This window comes from Phodopus roborovskii, unplaced genomic scaffold (assembly GCF_943737965.1).
Source record: "Phodopus roborovskii unplaced genomic scaffold, PHOROB, whole genome shotgun sequence".
NCBI classification, from domain to species: Eukaryota; Metazoa; Chordata; class Mammalia; order Rodentia; family Cricetidae; genus Phodopus; species Phodopus roborovskii.
Window position 1 is genome coordinate 5,327,436 of NW_026126638.1, and position 22,674 is coordinate 5,350,109.

The 22,674-nt window shown below is 42.4% G+C and overlaps 1 protein-coding gene across 1 annotated transcript in view; it reads right to left on the reverse strand.

Moving 5' to 3' along the window:
- The window catches only part of Styk1 (serine/threonine/tyrosine kinase 1), a 33,615-nt gene that overhangs the window by 6,875 nt on the left and 4,066 nt on the right, over window positions 1-22,674 (reverse strand). The window contains exons 2-6 of the mRNA XM_051173235.1: window positions 5,530-5,685; window positions 5,127-5,261; window positions 3,354-3,623; window positions 2,316-2,497; window positions 484-567 (exon numbers count right to left, since the gene is read on the reverse strand). Of these exons, the coding sequence (XP_051029192.1) occupies window positions 484-567; window positions 2,316-2,497; window positions 3,354-3,623; window positions 5,127-5,261; window positions 5,530-5,593 (735 nt within the window). The 5' untranslated portion in view covers window positions 5,594-5,685. The remainder of the gene's footprint in view (window positions 1-483; window positions 568-2,315; window positions 2,498-3,353; window positions 3,624-5,126; window positions 5,262-5,529; window positions 5,686-22,674) is intronic.

A 22,674-nucleotide genomic window follows, 5' to 3' on the forward strand; every position in this document is an offset into this window, starting at 1 on the left:
CACATCACATCTATTATCAAAGCAAGTCTCCAATCAAACACAATCTGAGCTAGTTTGTCTTGCTTTTCAGGTAGAAATCTGTACCCTTCTTCATCCTTCCACCTATTAGCTTTCTTCCCTCACATCTCTACCATCATACTTCCGCATTTCCTCTTTTACAGGTACACAGGTTCAAATACCAAATTAATCTTGACCCTAGCTTTTGAAATTTAAGCTAAGTAAACGTTCATATATTTCTAGTTTGCTGTATCAATCCTAAATGGGCCGTCTTCTGCCTGGAATGCTTTATACTACACTGTATAACCTAAATAACTTCGTAAATAAGGGACTGAAAAACAAACTGTTGGTGAATAGTCTGCCCTACCTTTATCTAACTACCTTTAAAATATATACCCCATTCAGAATTATCAGTGTGGGAAATACAGCATAAACCCAGGCTGACAAGAAAACCCCACTGTCAGTTTTCATGGATGCTGATCTTACCAGGGCCAGAAGGACCTGCTTTCCAATGTGATATATTTGTTTTTCTGTGAGATCGTAAAGCAGGCCATATGTGGTCATCACATCCTAAAGAGACAGAGGAAAGAAAAACATAGAAAAGTGATTTGCACATAGTTTCTTCCTAAATCGGTGACAGAGAAGCTCTGCAGTATACATATCAAAGCTAAGGGCGCCATAAAAATACAAGAATTAAGACTCAAAGAGATGGGGCTGGAGAGACAGATGGCCAGAGGGTGAGGGAGCGTGTCACCCAGCCTGATGACCTGAGTTCCTTCACATGGTGGAGGCAGAGAACTGGCTCCCACAGTTTGTCTTCTGGCATCTGTGTGCTCCCCCACCACACACAGAGGAGCGAGCTGGCTCATACGCAACTGAGAAACCAGGGACACTGGTTTCTTCAGCTCTTTAGGAAGGAACATTTAGAGAACTAAGGATATTATTATTATTGTTGTTGTTGTTTTAATAACTTTTTACTTTTTGAGATTATAATATAATTACATTATTTGCCTATTCCCTTATCTCTAAACTTCTCCTTGTTTACCTCTCCCTTTGCTCTCTTCAAATTCACAGCCTCTTGTTACATGTGTATATGCATGTATGTATATACATATACATATATGTATTCATAGATATACAAATATAGCCTGCTTAGTCTGTATGTTACTTGAATGTGTATGTTTTCAGACCTGATCATTTCATATTGGAAAACCAATTATTATGTTCTTCCCTTACTAGTTTTTTTTAAAAAGGAAGTTCATTATAGTTAGAAACTTCGTTTTTAAGATTTTGACACACAGATGCTTACGGCTGAATTTCTCCCCTGTCAGCCCTGGCACACTTGGGTGCTTTTACAGAACAGGAAATACACTTAGCAGCATCAACAGAGTAACCATTATCACTGAGAGTGGTACATTGTTATGTCATCACCATTTTTAGCAGTTACCATCTTGATTGCTTATTAAGTACCATTGCTACTGATTTGCATACATAATGTCTCTGATATTTTATAATGATTTATTTAAAAAACTCGGTTAAGAATTATTTGTCTAGGCTAGGCATGGTAGCACATGCTTTTTGTCCCAGCACTACTCAACAGTCAGAGACAGGAAGATTGATGTCTACATAGTGTGGTCTACATAGCAAGTTCCAGGACAGATAAGGCTACAGAGAGAAACCCTGTCTCAAATAGTAGCAAAAAAAGAAAAAGAAAAAGAAAAGAAAAGAAAGAAAAACTTGCCAAAGTCATAAAGTTAGGCAGTGGAGGCAATAACCAGTCTTTAAATGTACATTACCCAACAAGAAAGTGACGAATCTCAAGTGTATATTTCAACCCACAATGTGTACAGTTGCCCAACATAAAAATGAAAAGTTCATTATCTGTTTCTCCTGCTACATGTCAAGTGTTTAACAATCACATGTCACTTTGCACAGAACAGATATGGAATTTTTAATTTTTTTAGTCTGGGTCTCATGTAACTGATGGTGGCTTCAAAATGGATGTATAGTTGAGAATGACCTTGAACTCAAGATCTTTCCTGGTGCTGGAATTACAGTTATATGCCACCACACACAGTTTTATTTTGTGTTGGGGGTCAAATACGGCACCTTTTGCTAGACAAACATTGTACCAACTGAGCCGTATCCATCCTTAGCTGCGTGATGATTGTTTCACACTTAAACTGTCATAGTGCTATTCAAAAGGGGTCATTATTTCACCCATAAATGGTCTGCATATTTTGTCATTTGTGTGTTCATTGGTATATGAAAAGCTAACCAAAGCTTTCCTCTACTAGTATAGCTTCTCTGCAGCTCACCCTGCGACAGGTCCAGAGAAAGCTCAGCAGGTCTCCGGGGACCACATCCTCCAGCACCATGTACAGTGGCATCCTTTCCGTGCAGCATCCTTCCAGCTGCACCAGGTTCCTGTGTTTCCCCAGGTACTGATAGAATTGGATTCGCCCTATGAAATCCTGGACCTCCTGGAGTCCAGTAGGTTCTATAAAAAACAGAAGAACCAGGTCAGTGAATAGTCAAGCACAGCTGATGAGTAGGAGGCAAGGGGTAAAGGACATGAGCAGATGGCATGGCAGTGTCCAAGTCCCCTTGTGGAAAAGGAACCAAAAGTGGAAAAAGTACAGCTAGAAAGGGGACAGGCGGGAGACCATGTAGAAGAGAGTGATACTCAGTCAACAGTGCTTTAGCAGAAACAACACACAGTCAAGGGTCTTAGACCTGGACAGATTTTCACCTGCCTGAATAGACAGTTCTCTGTATTCCATTACTGTCTGGACCTTTGGGTCGACACTTTTGCTTATGTTAGCCCTTCCTTGTTTTATTTTCTATGTATCCAGAGAGAAAGAGGAGGAAGGGAAGGAGACATGATATCAAAGAAGGATATAAGGACCAGAGAGATGATGAAAGCCAGTGGCTGGTGATGTGGATGTCTGATGACTTTTCAGTCACTGGAACCCAAATGGAAGGAAAGAACCAACACCAGAAAGTTAACCTCTGACCTCACACTTATGTGGCACACACCTGCACTCACACACACATGCCATGCACACACACACACACTAAATTAATTTAAAAAGAAATCAAACAGTAAAGAAAATACTCCATAATCCTATGCCAAGCAGCATCTACTATCTACTATGGAAAGATCTATTTTACTGGCCTCAGTAGGCAAGGGTGAAGTAGAGATCTAAAGACCCAAGAAGAACAACTCTGCATCAAGCTTCCCTTATACACAATAAGCATATCTGCTGATACGTATGTCTGCAGTTCCTGTTACTGTTTACATGTACAGGCTCAGAGTGGAGAAATAAAAAGAGGAGTTGGTCTTCATACTTTACCTTCTAAAACCTTGAGGACAACACTCTTTGGCTTAGGGTCATCTCTGGTGTTCATCATGGCATGATAGAGGGTCCCACAACTGCCATCGTAGATCTTTTCCAGAACATCTGAGAGTTGTTCCCTGGGCAGCTGAAGCTTAGCCAAGGGAGGTGTGGCTGCTCGTAGAAAGCTCTCCACAGAGGAGGTCTCCTTAAGTGGTAGGAGCACTTTTTCTCCTTGACCCGCTGCCTCCTGGCTTAGGTCCCTAGATGCAGGTACAGAGGCCGTACCTAGAGCAAAGAGACAGTTATCTACCATCTGTCCCCATGCCCTGAGGACACTAGAAAAGCAGACTTAACAAACTAGCCAGACAGATTGTTCAATGACTAACACAAGGGCATCTTCTGATACTGTTCAGTGAATGAGTACCAACACTGAGCTTCTACAATGGTCACAAGAATTCTACTACTTGTAGAAAAACTAAAGATGAAGCCCTTGAGAGTGGTCATGTTTCTTCTTAGTCATCCTTGGGATTACCTTCAGTGTTCCCATGAGCACAGAGGCAGGGCAGTTCTGAAAAGGAATCTGCACCACAGGTACCAAGAGGTGGTAGTCACTGTCTTAAATCAGTCACATGACTTTCAGAATTCAAGGAGGGGTATAGGTAGACACTCAGCCATCAGCTGTGGCTTTTTTTTTTTTTCCTTCAGGTTACAATCAAAAGTGAAATCATTCTATATTTCTATATTTCCATGACTCTTAGTCAAAGGGTCTTCTGAGACTGTCTCCCATCCATAGCTACCTTTCCAGTTGCCTAAAAGAGTTTCCTTCTGACTTCAGAAGCGCATTCCCCATGGAGGGATACTCCCTTAACCTAAAGACAGGAGGGAGGGCCTAGGACCTACTCCAAATGACTTGACAGATTCTGATGATCCTTTTTGGAAAGCCTGACCCCACTACCCCGTGGAGTGGGTGGGGAATGGGATGGGGGAGGTCAGGGGTACATGGGAGGATGGGAGGGAGAGGGAATAGGGATTGATATGTAAAATAAGAAATAATAAAAAGAAAAAGTTCCCTTCTTAAATTCCCAATCATTTCTTAATCAGCCTGTCTGTTCAGTAAGTATTACCATATACCATACACTGTCTTTGACGATAGGCACAGTTCGTATCTGCCTAGGATTAGTTTTAATCATAGGACATTAAGAATGGATGAGGTAGGGTTATGGGAGGAAATAGACAAAGGAGATGCTATTTTATCTATAGAAGTAAAAAGGGGGGCCTTTCAGATATGGTCATGTTTAATAAAAGCCTAGAAGCAATTACAGAGCAAGCCAGGATGACACTGTAGTAGATAGAACAAGATGTATGAAGGCACCAAGAGAAGAATGCACAGCAGGTGTTTAAGGAGAGGCCAGGAAGGTAGACCAGATGGAAGGGAGATGCCTGGAGAGATATGGGAGGGCCAGAGAGTCCAGATCATACAGGGCCATGGGAAGAACCTTGCTATTTTCCATTCTGTGAAACACAATAAGCTATTGGATGGTCTTAAACCACATGAACTGAGACCAATCGAGGAATTCATAAATCATTTCGCATTGTCAAGGCGGAACTAGGTCAATGTAATGTTAGAGGCAGTTAGAGAGAAAACCATTAGGAGTTCAAGATGCAAATGGATTGGATCTATAATTTGTAAAATCTGATTATGATTGGAGCTATTGAAATTGTGGCCTACGATTTCCTTAAAATCAATCTTCCCTGAGCCCATGCCTAGCCGTAGGGTTTGAGCCTTACCCTTGGGTCCAGGGCGCTGCCTTTGGGATCTCTGTCCTCTAATGAAAAGCCACAGGATGATTGCAAGAAGGATGAGGAAGCCACCAACCAGGAGAGCTGGAACAATGATTACTTCATACTGTTGCTCCCGAACAACTGTGTAGGCCATAAACAGGAAGAGAAATAAGAAGCCTGCAAATTTCCCCTACCCACCATGTCTCAGTGTTCCTGGTTTCCCCTCATTTCTTTCAATGGAGGCCTAATAAGAGTCAGTTCTTCTATCCTGATCTCTGACTGGCATGTAGCTCCCACTGCAAAAATGATGCCTACTACAAATGAATCCAGCCCTCCTCTAGAACCATCCAGAACTCAGTCTCTATTATTACAGCATCAGATCATAGGCAGTTGTGGCGTCTGCTCTTACCACACAGCTTGTCACTGAGACTGCATTCCAACAGTACCCGACTTGGGTGACCCTTCTCTCCCATCGCCACAGGGCCAGCCTCCTCTACAAGGCCCACTGGGGTGCACAGAGAACAGCCACAGTGACGCGGTATTTCCAAGGACTGTGTGTGTTATTCTAGAAAAAAAAAAAAGAAGGGCACATGTAGACTGATGGGAGATGTCATTCTGTAAATATGTTTCTCTTATTGGTTAATGAATAAAGAACTGTTGGCAAATAGGAAGGCAAGATAGGTGGGACTAGGAGACAAGGAATATTCTGGGAGATACAGTAGGAGATTCAAGATGTAGAGACTTGAGAGGGGAAGAGGTCCGGACCCTATCTCCGGGAAGATTAGACCATGTGAAAATACTTAGATTAATAGAAATGGGTTAATATTTAAGATAGAGCTAGCTAATAAGAAACGCTAGTAACAGGCCAACAGCTTTGTATCTAATACAGCGTCTCTGTGTTTTTTGGCTGTGGGACCAGGCTGGCGGGAAAACTGCTTGTAACGGTAGAAATTTTAAACACATGTATGAATCTCTAGCTACTCAGCACACAGTGGCCTCCCTGGGCCACCACTTCTCTCTGCTGTTTTGTCTGGGATTCGGGCTGAAGAAACATTCTTTTTCTCCTGAAGCATTTGTATTTCTCACTTATACAGCTTTCCAACCTTGATCCCTTCATGTCATTGCTAGACTTCTGTGACCACACTGAAGTAGGGACCCATAGCACCATCCTGACCCACACATCTTTTAAGTGACATCTAGAGACCTGTTTCTTTCTGAAGAGAGGCAGCAATTCCTGCTCTTCCATGTATCTATCGACCTACCCTTTGCCCTTGCTCAGAGACGAGGTGGCTCCAGAGTCAGGGCAGCCTACTGCTTTAATTCTGACTAGTCTGAAACTAGTCTGATTTTCCTGCTCAGCAATCCCGGGTGGTCTCATTCGGTAGTGATTTGATAAAAACAAAACTGGAAGTGCAGCTGACATGATGTGATGCTAAAGTCGTCCATTAGCCATCCTAGGTCTCCTATGGTTACATACTGAGTTTTACTATTGATGCTGATGATCAAAGACTCTCTGCCCAAAAAACATGAACAAAGAAATCTCCCAGATCCAGCCCCATGCCTTTTCACTTTTCATTATTCCATGAATACATATTGCATATCACAATTAAACAGCTCAGAAGGGAGGTGGGTGTATGGTCAGCTAATGGGGGTGGTGGAAAGTGGGTGGTGAAAAGTTACATGAAAGAGAGAGAGGGAGGGAGGGAGGGAGGGAGGGAGGGAGGCAATTCCAACACTGAGGCAGGAGGATCTCTTGAGTAGGAGGCCACCCTGGTCTATATAGTGAGCTTCAGGACAGTCAAGACTACATAAAGAGACCCTGTCTCAAAAAAATAAAAACAAAAGAGAGAGAGAAACAGGAAGAGGGAGAGGGTAGTGGGAGGGGAAGAATTTTTTGTCTGTGAGTTTGTACACAGCAAGTTATCTCTGAAGCCAGTGAACAATTAAGACAGCGAAAGCTACCTCCTTCATGTACATGGTGAACCAAACAAGCAAAGAGAAAGCAGGTCAGAAAGGTTCCACCCTTCTGAGACCACAGGCCAGTGGGAGCAAAGGAGATGGCCCTGAAACTAACCCAGAGCTGAGCTGGGTGCTCAGAGTCTGCTGGAAAATGTAGCAACGCCCTGGGCATTCTTGTTCTTTTCCTCTTGCTTCCTTTTCAGGATCTTATCAGATACAAGTAATCATTTTTGTGCAGGGAGCAGCCAGTTGAACGAGTTTGGCTCTCTGGGGAGTAGGTGCTAGGAACACAATCTCTCTACACAGTACAAATGGGAAAAAAAAGGAGTCAGCAGCCAGCTCAGACTGTGAGCTCTGCCCAAAAGCCAAACCACTGGCCACCAGCATAAGGACGTAACCTGAAGACGTGCCCAGACCCCACCCTGACCTGGCTACAGCCAAACTCACCTCCCCTGGGTGACCCAAATCCTCCCTTCCTCCCCATGCCCTGAGACACCATATGGCCTTCACTTACCCTCCCTGAGCCAGGCTCTCACCACGGCTTCTCCTTGTCTCTGGCAGTTTAAGGTAACTAGGATTTTTAATAACCGGCAAGCCAATGAAGCAAATGCACTCTGAAGCTGTCTCCAAGATATTCACACGGCATGGAGGAAGACTTGAGGGTGAAGGTATTTGCTGCACTAGCCTGACAACCTGAGTATCCGCGGAACACAAGCGGCGGAAGGGAAAGTTCCCAAAACTTGACCCCTGACTACCACACAGGCACCACGGCAAATGTTTGTGTATGTCTGTGTGTGTGCAAATGTTTGTGTATGTGTGTGTGTAAGACATGTTTTAAAATGTAGAAAGAAAAGGAAGATAATTGTACAATAATCTCCAATTTGCCAAAACGCATGTGGCATATAACAAATGACTCCAGGATTTTTAAAATTTGCACACCAGGGATACTTAGTAGGCATATCCGGATAGCAATAACATATGCAGGAAACCTTGCCTTACAAATCCCTATCTTCCTCCAAGCTTGTGCATCAAAAGATATTCACATTTGCTTGTCACAGCAAGATTACTTGCTATGCCACTTTCCCCCTGAAATTAGTAATTGACTAACAAACGGCTTAGTCTATTGGTCTGCATCAAGCTGAGAAAAGGCATGACTTTATGCTTGATCCTCTGAGATGGTTCTTCTCAAGGCTTAATCTGACTCTTCTAGAAGAATCCTATAGGGAACAATTATACTTATAAGATATAACAAATATGTTAAATTAATTCGTAATACTAATAAATAGGCATAATAGTTAAGTGTTGGAGTCCTAAGCCCTATAGCCCATAACTACTAATAACTACTTAAATCCCATGTGGCATCTACCTACAGGGCCACTTAGGTGCCTGAGAAGAACATTAATAGATTAATAATATAATTGAAATTACAACTATGGTATATATTAAGACCATATTTATAAAAATACTATACTAACATTTACACAATTTTTTTTAATCTTGTTAAAAAAAATTGTAGCATGGCTACAGCTTCTCTTATATGGGCTGCGAAATGCTGCAAATCGTTAAGAATGTAAAATGTTAGTCCACAGTGAGTGCCACAAATAAGAAAATTCATGCATTGGAAGCAAGGGACTCTTGCAGCTGCGCTATTCTTTATTTTGACCCTCATTTGACAGTTGCAAAATATGTTTGTATATAACTTGCCTACAGTTTGCATGTATCTGTACCTGCCCAATCTCTCCTGGCAGAGTTCTGCCTGACACAAAAATATTGCCTCACCGGTGAGCTATTCCTTGATTTTTCTCCTCTCAGCTACTCCAATGTCAATTTTCCTATAAAAGGGTTAATTTCCCCCCTTGAATTGAGACAGGAGACATAATTAGAAAGGTGAGCGAAGGCCCTAATTTATTGCAAGACAACATTGCAGACTCTATAGAAGTAAGTGATAATCATAATTTTACTAAATATCAATGCTAACTCTCAAACTGCTATACGGATTCACAACACAACACAACCACAACCACAGGGAGTGTCTGCACCTGTTTCATCGAGTCAGGGGCAGGTCTGTTTGCAACCATAACACAACTCTTCTTCCTGACTTTTCTATTTGGTTATCACAATATCACCCCACCCCAGACACAATCCCCAATATACCTACAAGTTTCCAAAAGAAATTCTCCCCACCGAAGCACAGCCGTGCACAGGACTTGGGAAATCATCTTGTCCTGCTAGCGCAAAAGCTCTGTGTGTGCTACAGAAATGTCACTGGGATGGCATCTGTTCCACTGAGGTGTGAGTCTGTCTGTCTGAAGCTTCATTCCCAATCTCAGCATCTGCACAACAACCCTCGTGGATCTGCCAGCAAAGTGGTTTTCAAAGATCCAAGTGACTTACCTCCTGGCAAACACAATGGCTCAAGGGAGTTATTAACAGTTAAGGGCTATGGGGCAGAAGTCCTCAATACTTTAAATGGGGGAAATTTTATGGAGGAGGAAGGAGCCCAGGCTAAGAAGGTCTACTTTTGTTCCTAAGTCATTGACTACCCTCCTCTCCTTTCTACTCCCAAGCTATCCAACAAGGAAGCTCACTTGCCAGAGAGAACACATTCAGTTAGCAGTAAGAGTGAGGACTGCTCAGACCGGGAAGAATTCAGTATGATTTGTGTTCAACATCCCAAAAAACAAGCTATCTTTCCTGATTTCAGATCTTATATACCAAGAAAAGACTGCATGCCAGTTATTGTGATAGGCTCATCCATGCCAAAGAGGAAAGGCAGAAACTGAGCCATTCCAATACAAGTGATAAAGTCTTTTTTAGCCATGTGAGCAAATGGCAGAAAAGATTTCTTATCTAGGCCCAGATCTCTTATTTATATATATATAGTGTGCTCTAAACTGCTGCATACATGCACCTGTATATGTATGCATGTATGTGCACACACGCACACACACCTTCAATTCTGTCTTTATGATCTGCTTTTTGAGTGTGAAGACTCAGTTCTGAGGAATAGTAGTCTTTGAATATGCCCCATAGCCAAGAAGGTTCTGATCTCATTGTCCAAAGGGACAGAACACTGGATGAGGACTCGGGATCCCTAGGTACCTCTCTTATACTCGGGCTCTTCCTCTCTCCAAGACAAACCTGTGAGACACCGTACAAGAAGACAGAGGCAGAGGCAGGCATATCTGTGTGAGTTTGAGGCCAGGCTAGCTTGGTCTACACAGTGAATTCCAGAACAACCAGGACTATATACTGAGGCCTTGTCTCAAAAAAACTAACACACACACACACACACACACACACACACACACACACACACACACACGCACGCACGCACGCACCTCCTCACAGTTTCCTCCACAAATTCTTCTCGTCTGTTCTCTATCTCTCTGGCAGACAGAAAGGTTCAAGCTAAGGTTAAGAAGACAGACAAGAGGACCATGCATATACATACCCTCCTCCTCCTCTCTCTTCCTTCTTCCCTTCCTACCTCCTCTCTCTCTCCCTCCCTCTCCCCTTCCCCCCCCCCACACCTCTTTCTCAGGCCAACAATCAGGAAGTCCACTTAGCTGCCTTTACCTAAGTACAGTGTCATGCAGGGTGTGGTCCAGTAAAGAGCACACTCCCAGGTAAACAACAATAAATACCGGATTAAACGTGTCTCCCTGGGAGCACACTACTACCTCCTTCCACAGAGTTGGGAGCCAAAGCAGAGTGTGTCCCCTCCTGAGGGTGGTTCAGTAGGTAGACATCTGTGAGCTGTCTACAAGCTGGGAGAGATGGAGTTCAGCACTGACTTGGCTCTGTGCTGGCACAGGCTTGCAGTTTGCGCTCTGGTTTGGTGGTGACTCCTGTAGCACCTAGTGGCAAAACAGCATCTGACATTGATAGTCCTTTCCTTCCTCCTCCAGGAATTACTAAACCCCCTCCCTCTCTCCTGTGGAGTGGAGAAACAGAACAGCAGGAAATGAATCTGTGAGGAAAGGGTCAGACTCAGGTGAAAACTCAGGTTATCCCTCCCTGCCTCGTCCATGTGACCAGGTGATTCTTTCAAACTTAAAAGGAAAACATGATGTTACTCTGGTAAGCATTGAATACTAAGTCAGAGGTAAGAAGGAACGTGGGAAAACAATTGTTTCACAATGGGCTCCAGGGTTACAGTATTGACAGTAAAAATAAACACTGGAGATGTTGAGGAACCAGCATCCCACAGGAGGGAGCGACAGGAAGGACAAGGGAGGAGGATAAAGGAAAAGACAAAAAATAATACAGGATTTGACATTTTGATTAGAAATGTCCAGTAGACGTCTGGGCAGAGAATGGATCTCAGGAGCTTAGCTTTTTGTTTTATTTTGGTTTTAATTTTATGTGTGTTTGTGCATACATTGAAGCAGAAGAGGGAGGCCAGAAGAGGGATTGAGATCCTTTGGAACTGGAGTAGCGGATGACTGTGAGCCACCATGTGTGTGCAAGGAATTGAACCAAGGTTCTCTGGAAGAGCAGCCAGCTCTCTTCATATCTGAGCCATCTCTCCAGCCCTAGGATCTGTTCAATGATACTGAAAGTCTTGGAAGTAGAGGGGGAGGATAGAGAGAAAAAAAAAATAAAAATAAAAGGAAAAGAGGAATAAAAGAGGGATTTGTGCATGATGCAAGTAAGTGTCCAAACATATAGGAGACATAAAGGCAGCGAATTACACCCAAAGAGGGGATGAGCAAAGACCTCAGGAAGGAGCAGAGAGGGAAGTAAGAGAAGGCGGAGCTGTGGTGGAGGCTGAAGGAGGAGGAGAGTCCAGCATCAGCAGAGAAGAAAACACGGGAGGGTTGGAAATGCGCATTGAGTGAACACCGATCAAAGGGAGGGAGCATAGAACAGTCCAGGCAGGACCACCGGGGCCGTCTCCAGGAAGAGACAGGCGCAAGGATGTGAGAAAACTATGTGCAGGCATCTCTCCAAGCTCTTTAAGGGACGGTGAGTGGGAGGACGGGCGTGCATCAGTGAAGGCTTCCGGGGCTGACTTGCAGACACTCAGGGCTCCAGCAGGTCCGTGGCCCTCACACCTGCACTTCCCATGAGCTCCGTGAAATTAGCGTCCCTGCTGCTCACTGCTCACTGCCTCCGGGGATGAGGAGGATGGCGGGTCCTAGACTATGACTCCACACAGTAGTGTTCAACAGTGGGAAAGCTCCCGGGAGATGCTGACAAATGGAGGGGTTGAGAACTACTGAAGTTCAGGCAGTGGATTGCTTACACAGTCAAAAGTAATTTACATCATTACTTCATTGATAACAAAATACATTGCAGTAAACATTTCTCTGAGAAGCATAAATTCACATTTTAGATTATATGAGATTGGTGACTGATTACTTTATAAACTGCAAAGATGGAATATTTTCCCATAGGAAAAAAAAATCACAATGGAAAAAAGCCAATTAATAAACATTAAAAAGTGACTGTCTGATAATAAAAAAAAACTGATATGCTGATAGATAAATAAATAGCTAAGAATGGCAGGAGTCAAGTTAACTAAGTCAAAATGTTAAACACGTATAGACAAAGAATGGCTTATATATGAATTAGTAATTTTTATTTTTCATCTTTGAGATAGGGCCTCACTATGAAGCTGAAGGTGGCTGAAACTCATTATGTAAACCATACTGGTCACAAACTCACAGAGATCTGCCTCCTGCCTCCTGCCCCCTGCCCCCTGCCTGCCTGCCTCCTGCCTGCCTCCTGCCTCTTGCCTCCTGCTGGCCTGATTCCCAGATTCCTGGGATGGACTTATCTCAACCAGATGAAGGCTTTACTTCCTAATCTACGGAGATGAGCTCATCCTTCATGCTCAGAGAATCCTCCTCCAGAGAGTCAGTGAGAGTGTGAGGGTCATCACTGAAAATGATTTCAAGTGGCTGTCCTAACAAGAATTCTTTCCAATAACCACAAGGGGATTCTTATATTTTATTTGTGTATGTATAGTGTTGCTGGAAATAGAGACAAGAGCCACATCCATACTAGGAAAGCACTCCATCTTCAAGCCATAGTAGAGCCTTAAAATAAAAATGGTTATTAAACCACTACCAAGGAGTCGGGGGATGGAGATCAGCTGGTAATGGACTTGGCATCCTGGTCCTCCTGTCTCTACCTCTGGAGTGTCAGAAGTACAGCAGCCTCACTGTGACTGTTACTTCAAGCTTTTTAATTCTTCTGTTCTTCCCTGTGAATTGCTTCATAATTTTCTGATATGGAATACCATGTACTTGTAAAATTAGATATAACAGATTTCAGACTTCCTTTTCCACACAATAACTCCCAAGTCAAAAATAATGGTTCTGTTTGAATTTTTCAAAAACCATGAAAGAGAAAGAAGGCAAGAAAGATATTCCTTAGGAATCATCTAGAAGTAATTTTAAAAAGAATAAGACTCTGAAAATTAAAACCAAGTGTAAAGAGGTACTTCCAACCCTCTGGATAAGTGTAGTATGAAAGTCAATTTGGCCAGCCTTCCACTGATAAACTGCTTATCTCTCTCTCTTAAGTAATCCAGAGGAAATTCATTAGCTTCAAATTCACTAGAGAAGATTTTTGTATTGGCAGCCAGCCATCCTTCTAGTATCACACAGATCTACCACCTGAATTCCTGCCTTTCTGTGTTACTCTATGTAAGTCTGAGCAAGTGTAATCTCTCCTCTGCATTTTAATACCTAATCTATAAAATAATGAATCATAATACTAAATCCTAATCTTTAAAATTATGAATCACATAATCAGAGACATTCTGACGGTGTCAAAAGAGACTGGAGTGCACACCTGTAATCCTGGCACACAGGAGACTAAAGATGAAGGATCAAAAATAGGAGGGTCAGGGTCTAGTTGGGTTACATAGTAAGACCCAATCTTGAAACAGCAAATGAAAGATTAAAGTGCTTTAAAATTTCAAGACCAAAGTACTTTTTAAAAATCCTACTCCAAGGTAGGATTATCAGATGCTTTTTTTGTGCCCCTCCAACCACACACATGTATTGCCCCCTCTTCCAAGGTCCCCTGCCTTTAGGAGTTGAAGTTCAGTGGTAAATGATCTGAGCATCTACTCAACTGTGGCTCTGGTTATTTTAGAGGTCAAGCTGGTTCTGCATGTGAGTGTGTCATTTGCTGGCTGCATGTTTTCTTCTTTTATATCTATACTTATAATTCTTATACTTATGACTAACAAAGGTTAATATATTTCAAGAGAGATGATGCCAGACTCATACTGGGAGATAATCTGCAATCCAATGACCTTTCAGCAATGCATTATGTGTGTAACGGTGTGGTTTCGGGTAGGATAGGGCTCTTCAATGGTCCAGTGAAGCTTTGTGATCTAGAGCAAGGGCAGTAACAACCAACACTCTGTCAGTGTCTGTTCATAACTTAGGCAGAGTGAAATGTCTATGCAGAGAAAAGAATCAGGAGATGTACAACCAGAAGGGGCGTGGACACCAGCACTTGTCTTTGAGTTAAGCAGAGGATGAAGAAACTGAGTCTTTCCAGTCGTTGCTGCTTGTTGTGTGTTCACACAGCCTGACTCCTACAGAAAATTCAAGCCATACAGCTGTCCAAAATGCAGAGAGCTCTGCCAAGGAAACAACAAATCGATCTAACAAAACAAAAACAAAAAACTAAGGGATAGAGAGATGGCTCGGTAGTTAAGAGCTCATACTCTTCTTGCAGAGTACCCTAGATCTGTCCCCAACAAGCATGTCAGGCAGCTTACAACTTGTCGGTGACTCAAGCTCCACGGGATCAAACACCTTTTGGACTCCATAGGCACCTGCACTCACAGGTTCACACACACACACACAACCAAAACTTAAATATCAATCTTCTTGAAAAGGTAACTTCATATGGGAACAAGAGGACACCGGTGACATGTTTCCTGCTGGGCTTCTGGGGGAGAGCTCCTCGGAGATATGTGTCTAGTGATTATTTGCATTAAGCAACAATACTTAGGTGCTGCTCACCATCCCTTCACTTGTGGGCAGAGCTTCACAAGACCCAGCTGAAAAGAGTACCTCACACCTGTGATCCCAGCATCCAGGAAGCTGAGGCAGGAGCATTGCAGACGTCTCAAGGTCTAGCTATCTTTGCTCCATAACCAGCCTAGACCACAGAACGAGACTCTGGCTTAAAACAAAAGCAAGCAACACAAACATAAAATAAAACAGGACACTAAGCTAGGGAATTACCTACATTCCAAGTTATACCCCAGACTCTCCCCTATCAGGAGAGCAGAGTTCACATAGCCAAGCTAAACAATCAGCCTTGATCTCTGCTCCACCCTGCTGCTCCTTAACTGACACTCCGCCTGAGCTTACTTGGTTTCCCCCACTCTTCCTACTGCTGTTGACTGAGTTTACTGTGCCAAACATGGACAACACAGGTTATGTGCTGTTCTAAACACACTGCACATAGTGAATCATATAATTCCCATAGATGGAGAAACCGTGGCCCAGCGTCAATATTCTTACAAAGTATCCTATACTGTACTACCTCCTAAAAGGTTTTCTTTCTTCCCTTCTTCCTGTTTCCCTTTGCTTTGCAAAGTTAGAATTACCTTTAGCATTGCTCTTTTAACTGTGTATCATAAAGTTCAACATTTTCAAATTTTAAAAAGTTACTTTTAGTAGAGTCATAGTGTCGAGCAATTGTCTTCACTGTGTGTTACTTTAACATGTGTCATTGGGCTGAAGAGATGGCTCAGTGGTTAAAAGCACTTGGTCTCTTCCCGGGGACCTAGGTTTGTTCTCGGTACCCATGTGGTGGCTCACAACCACCCCTAACTCCACTTCCAGGGAAATTGACATCCTATTCCAGTCTCCTGCAGCCCTAGGCACGCATGGCTCACAGACATATGCAGGCAAAACACCAGCCACATAAAAATAAATACATCTTTTTTAAAATAAATATTTTCATAACCTGCCGAAATGAAACGCCTTCTTAGTATCGGTGATTACCCAGTGCTCCCACCCCCTAATCCAGGGCAGTCACAAATCGTTTTCTCTCTATGGATTATTCTATCCTGGATATTTCATACTAATTGAATAATGTAGTATTTGGCCTTCTGTGCCTGGCTTCATTCAGTTAATGTAATGATTTCTAGGCTTTAGTCCCCCTTTTGAGGCTGAATCAGGTTGTATGAATATACTTGACTTTGATTATGCATTTACCATGACTAATTTCCAGTTTTCACCGCTATGTTGCTATGAATAGTGACATATAAAGCATTTGAAGGTTTTTTTTTTTCATTTTTCTTATTTTGATTTCATTTTACATTCCAACCACAGTTTGCCCTCCCACGCTCCCACCTCCTACCACAGTCCCTCACCTCCTCCTAGCCATCCCCCAGTCCAGTCCTCCTCACATGCAACAGCTCCCATGAGGCGTCAACAAAGTCTGGCACAATAGGTTGGTCCACCTGCCTCGGCCTCCACCTCTTTTGTTTGTTTGGAGTTTTTGCATTTTACATACTGATTTCATGTGTGTGTCCATCTGTGCACGTGTCATAGGTAATTTGAAGGAGTCAGCTCTCTCTTTCCACCTTTGAGTTCCCAGGATCAGGTTTGCATGGCAGTTTAGCAATTCAGCAGCCCCTAGCCATGTTAACACGTTCATGATTCAATAACTAACTAGTAATTCTATATAGTTCCAACATGTTTTTGTCACCCAAAAGAAAGCTCCATTCTCCTCATAGCTTTCAGGACTAACGAAAGGCATAGCTTTTAAAGAACAGACAGAGCATTCTTGAAAAACTTTAGGCAGCTATGTTATAGAAACACTATAGACTTCACATGGGAAAAAAACTACTACGTGCACAACATCTTCTGTAGAAACCAACAGTGTTTGCCTTGTGTTTATTGGCGCTCTATTGTGCTTAGCCTGAAAGAGAAGACACAGGACACACACTGTCACCGTTTGTTTTAGAGATGATTAAAGCTGCCTAGAGTGCTGACCCTATTTCTCTCACTTTCTTAAACATATTCCAATTTAGAACAGAGACCTGCACAGAATGGTCTCTTTTTATTAAAAAAAAAAAAAAAAAGTGGAAGAAACAAACCTACATAATTTTAAAAATCCATTAGTTCAGCATGCATCTGTCAAGCATGCCCTGTGGCCTAAATGCAAAGCATCCCTTACTTCCTCATGCTCCAAATGCAACCTTAAAATCCTGAGAGTTGCTTTTTGTATAAAACCTGAGAATCCCCCACTAAATCTGTAACCCTGGTATTTTTGATTCTCTAGTCAAGGAGGCATGTTCCTGTTCCGTTCAAGTGGAGTCAGACATGAATTGTTCCTACAGCTCAGTGACTGTTTTACCTAATGGGAAAACTGTCAGGGGTAGTCAAAAGTTGAAAGCTTTTGCCAATAATTTGGGTTATTCCGATCAAACTTTGTTATATTCTTCATCTCTGCTACTTACGTGTGGAAATAAGGAAAACAGACTATGTCACTGAGCTCTTAAACTTTCCTCCTAAGCACCTCAAAAGTTAGACACTCATGTCATATCCTATAGGTGGCAAGGTTTAGCACAGGGGCTCATACACAGTGCTTTTTAACAAATCTTGTTTTGTTATAAAATTCATAAAAATTTTCAAATTAACTCCAAAATAAACTTTTCATAAAATTTTGTTACATTTCTTTGTGTTCTTTCTTTCTGTATGTCTATGCTTGTGTGTTCTGTGGCAAGTTCCTCTAAGATAAACCCCCATCTTAGAAGGAAGTTGTTAGAAGCAAAACAAAACAACAACAACAACAACAAAAACCCAATATGTTTTCAAGGGGAAGTAGTGATACTGTAAGTCTTCAGGAAGTTCCTCAAACTGATAATGTTCACTAGGCTGCTCCCTAAGGCTATATAAACAGTAAGGGCTTCTCAGAGTTACTGTCAGCTAAGAGTAAGAGGCTCAAACCAACTGAACAGCCTAGAAAGGTCACTCTTCAACCTGTGGAGCTGTCTGCAGGCTGTGAAGTGATTCAGATTTCCACATTTTGTGAGCTGTCGCCTATGCTGGGGTGGGCTTTGATGATGCAGCTGCCTTTGAGTTATTTCTGCTCCCATAAATGACCTCCAGAAAACTCATTGATTGACACAATTGATGTCTTATGCTATCCTTACTCTGATCTGTTGTCAGTCCCTGTCTAGAGGACTGACATTTGTTCATGTCTCCCCAGGGATAGTGTCACTCAACAGTCTGTGATGTATATGGGCATGTATACATGTTTGTATTGTGTACATATGTGTATGTATAAATGCATACATGTGGAGGATTTGACACTACTTGTCTTCTACAATCACATTTACTGAGTCTGGATCTCTCACATGAACCCAAAACTCAGCTATTTGAATAGTTTAACCAGCCACCTTGCTCCTGTCTCTGCCTCTCAAGAGCTTCATTTAGATGGACCACTATACATATGTGGCATTTCTGTGGATGTTGGCAATTCAAACTCTATTCATGACTGCAGGGCAAACACCTTACTGACCAGTAGGATTACAGTGAAGTTAAGAACCTTCCGCACAACATGGAAACAATCACAAAATGAAGAGGTAGCCTTCATAATGAGAAAATTATTTCCTAACTACACATCCAACAGGAGATTCATACTAGGATTATATAAAAAACTACAAAAATTAAGCATACACACACACCAACCACAATAATAAATGAACCAATTAATAAATAGGCTAATGAACTCAAGTGACAATTCTTTAAAGAGGTGTTATAGAATATTCCTTTACCCTGTGTGAAAATATGTCACTATTATTGGTTTGATAAAAAGCTAAACAGCCAATAGCTAGGCAGGATTTTCAGAGCAGAGTCACCAGGAGAAAGACACAGGAGGATGAAAGACATGAAGGAGAAGAGTTAAAGGCCAAGAACCATGTGGCAACATGTAAATTAACAGAAGCAGGTGAATTTAAGTTACAAGAGCTAGCTAGAAACAAGCCTAAGCTATTGGGTGAGATTTCATTGTTAACAATAAGTCTCTATATGGTTATTTGGGAGCTGGCTGATGGGAGAGAGAGAAACTCAATACAAAGAAGAAGTACAAATGGCCAATAAACAGCACTAAAGAAAATGCATGTAAAACATTTTGAGTTTCATTCTCACCCCAGTCAGAATCAAGAAAACAAACGACAGCAAATGTCGATGAGGATGTGGGGCAGCTACTATGGAAATCAAGGTGTCAGTTTCTTAAAAAATAAATAAATAAATGAGCTAGGAATGCCATAATGCCACATATCCAAGCTATACCATTCCCAGGCGTGTGCCCTAAGGATTCATATGCTTAGTCATTCACACTGATAGCTATACTAGTCACTGTAGCCAGGGAATGAGCCAATCCAGATACGCATCAGTACAAAAATAGATAAAGAAAAGTGATACATATACACAGGCAATTTTATACAGCCCCAGTGAAAAATGAGATTGCCATCAAAGTGTATGGAACTGGGCATTATATGGTAAAAGCAGTCAGCCACACACATAAGACAAGCACCATATCCTTTCTCTTACATGCTGAGCTTAAGTTATACATTGAAAGAGAGGGCTCATGGAGCAGGGGATGATGAAGGGAGAAGAGAGAGGGAGATGGGATAAGTAAACACGTGTGATAGGAAAGCAAAAAGGTGATTGTCTCAGGATGGGAGGCAAAAGTTAGAAGGGTAGGCAGCGTGGATCAAGGGAGAGCGGTGATGAAGGTGTTCTGTCTAGTTTGTTTTTGTTTTGTTTTTTAAATCGATTGACATAATTTAGAGTCATTTTAGCAGGGAGAATCTCAGCTGAGAAAGTGTCCTCACCAGGTCTGCCTGTGAACAAGCCTGTGGTGCGTTTTCTTGATTGATGATTGATGTGAGAGAACCCAGCTCTCTGGATGATGCCATTCCTGGGCTAGTGTAATGGTCCTGTGTAGATGTAAGTTTCTGTCCCGCCCTATCCTGTAGCCATTCAGTCCGAAATAAACATACAAAGGCTTATATTAATTATAAACTGTTTGGCCTACTGCTCAGGTTTATTTCTTACAAGCTCTTGCAACATAAATTAACCCAGAGTTCTTATCTATGTTTAGCCACGTGGCTTGGTACCTTTACTCAATAAGACATTCTCATCTTGCTTCCTCTGCATCTGGCTGGCGACTGCATCTCTGCCTTTCCTCTTCCAGAATTCTCCCGGTCTTGAAGCCCCTCCTATATTTCCTGCCTGTCTACTGCCCAATTGGTGTTTTATTAAACCAAACTAGTGACAAATATTTACAGTGAACAACAGCATTATTCCACAGCAGTCCTGGGTGCTATAAAAAGGCAGATCATGTAAGCCATGAGGAGCAAGACAGTAAGCAGCACTCCTCCATGGTTTCTGCATCCATTCCTGTTGCCGGATTCCTAACTTGAGCCCCTGCCCTGGCTTGCTTCCTTTATGGACCATAAAGTGTAAGTGTAAGCTGAAGAAAACCCTTTCTTCCCCAAGTTGTTTTTGGCCGTGGTGTTTATCACAACAGTAGCAAGCCTAACTAAGGGGTGGTGAGATGGCTATTTGCCGACATGCCTAAAGAGATGAGTTCAGTCCTCAGGACCTGCATTTACGAAGAAGAGTTGACATGAACAAGCTGTCCTCTGACCTCTATCTTACATGTATGCTGTAGCACTCATGTCCACACAAGCACACACATTCCATGAAGTAAACGAATTAAAGTGCAGTTTTTAAAAAGAAACCATAACTACAACAGAGCAGAACAAATGAGAAAATATGTATGTATGTATGAAAATGCCATAATGAAAAAAAAATGTTGCTTTGTATTTGAATTTAACAATTAATAAATTAATTTGTATGTGATTTCCTGGGACCTCAGAAGTTCTGCCTCTTGGAGAATCAGTGCATGGACAAACCGACCATCGGGGCCTCCTGGAGTCAAGCCAGAGTGCTCCTCTCTACAGCAAGCCCTGTGGTGGGGAATGGAGCCACTGGTCACTAGATCACTGCTGGACAGAAACTAACAAAAGCATCACCTGCGGTTATGGTGGGATTTGAACCAAGCTCACATTTTCTCACAGCCCTGGGATGATCTCAGTTCCCTGCATGGCCAACTGGGTATCCAAACAGTCCATGTCCCTAATTTCCATCTCCACTTTGACTTCTCCTAATCCATCCTCCAGCAGAACCCACTGCTCGCTTGGCACTCAAAATACATTTCAGAAGATTTACACTACACTGTCTCTCCATTCCATTAGGTCTTTGGGTCACCTTTTTCTCCATGCTGAGGACCAAGCCTCAGGCCTCATATGCGTTAGGCAAGTTCTCCCACACTGAACTACACATTCACTCAAGCCCACAAAGCTGTAGGTCCCGATATTACTGCTAAACCATTGACTCATTCATGAAGATACACATGGCACATCATCAGCAATTCTATCCCAGAGATCAACGGTCAAAGAATCTTCCTTTTGAAGAGATTTATGTCACACTATCTGAATACCCATAGCCCACAGCCTGTCACCAGTTGTGCCAATGCCGTGGAGTGTTCATTGCCCGATCAGTTGTAGATAATCTACACCCTTGTTTTGTAGATAATCTACACCCTTGTAGATAATCTATGCCCTTGTTTTCATTCTCAAATTATGTCCCCTCCATTACCTGCTCATTACCAATCCAGAGGACTGACGATTACTTGTTTTTATTTTGGTCCAAGAAAGGGGAACAATTTGTGTGATGATGAAGGCTGGATCATTTGCAACCAGTATTTGTGTTATCTACATTTTGCTCTCACAATCTTACTTTGTTGTGGTACTCTTCAAGTTTTCCTTCATTCACATAATAGAAAAATCATGCCAGGCCACCTCGCTCCTGTTTTATCAACAGTATATTAGACATGGAAACTACACTTTAATTGTTAAGTTGTAAAATGCCTTGCCTGAGGTCAGAAAAAAAAAAAAAAAAAGTAGAGATCCAATCTGATGCCATGTGATCTCCTGACTCTGGCTGTATTATTAGGCCATTCTGTGTTTGGATTGAGGGTGAGGAAAGAGTGAAACCGAGGTCACATGGTGTCAGAAGGAGCAGCCTGCACCTCCAGGAGCCAGGCAAACACTGCAAGTCAACCAACATCAGAAAGCCATTCTGGGAACACACTGCAAATGTACTGAGTACCTCCCTGTTCCCTGCCGTGAGAGCCACGTTCCAACTAAAGAAACAAAATATCTGAAACAGACTGAGCCTGCTCTTCTTTTCTTTAAAAAATAAGTGTGTGTGTGTGTGTGTGTGTGTGTGTTGCATATTGTGTGAACTTATGCCACTTCGCACGTGGAGAGGCCAGTGGGTTATTTCCTTCCGGCTTTGTATGACTTCTAGGGACTGAACTCAGATCAGCTACTTGTAAAGCAAGTGCTGTTGCCTGCTAAGCCAGCCAACTGATTTCTGTCATCCCTCCCTTCCTCCCTCCTCCTCATCCCTCTCTCCTTCCCTCCCTCCCTTCCTTCCTTTCTTCTTTTCTTCATTTTTGAGACAGCATTTGATGTCCTAGAGCTTGGTATGAAGACCGGGCTCGTCTTGAACTCAGCCTTCTG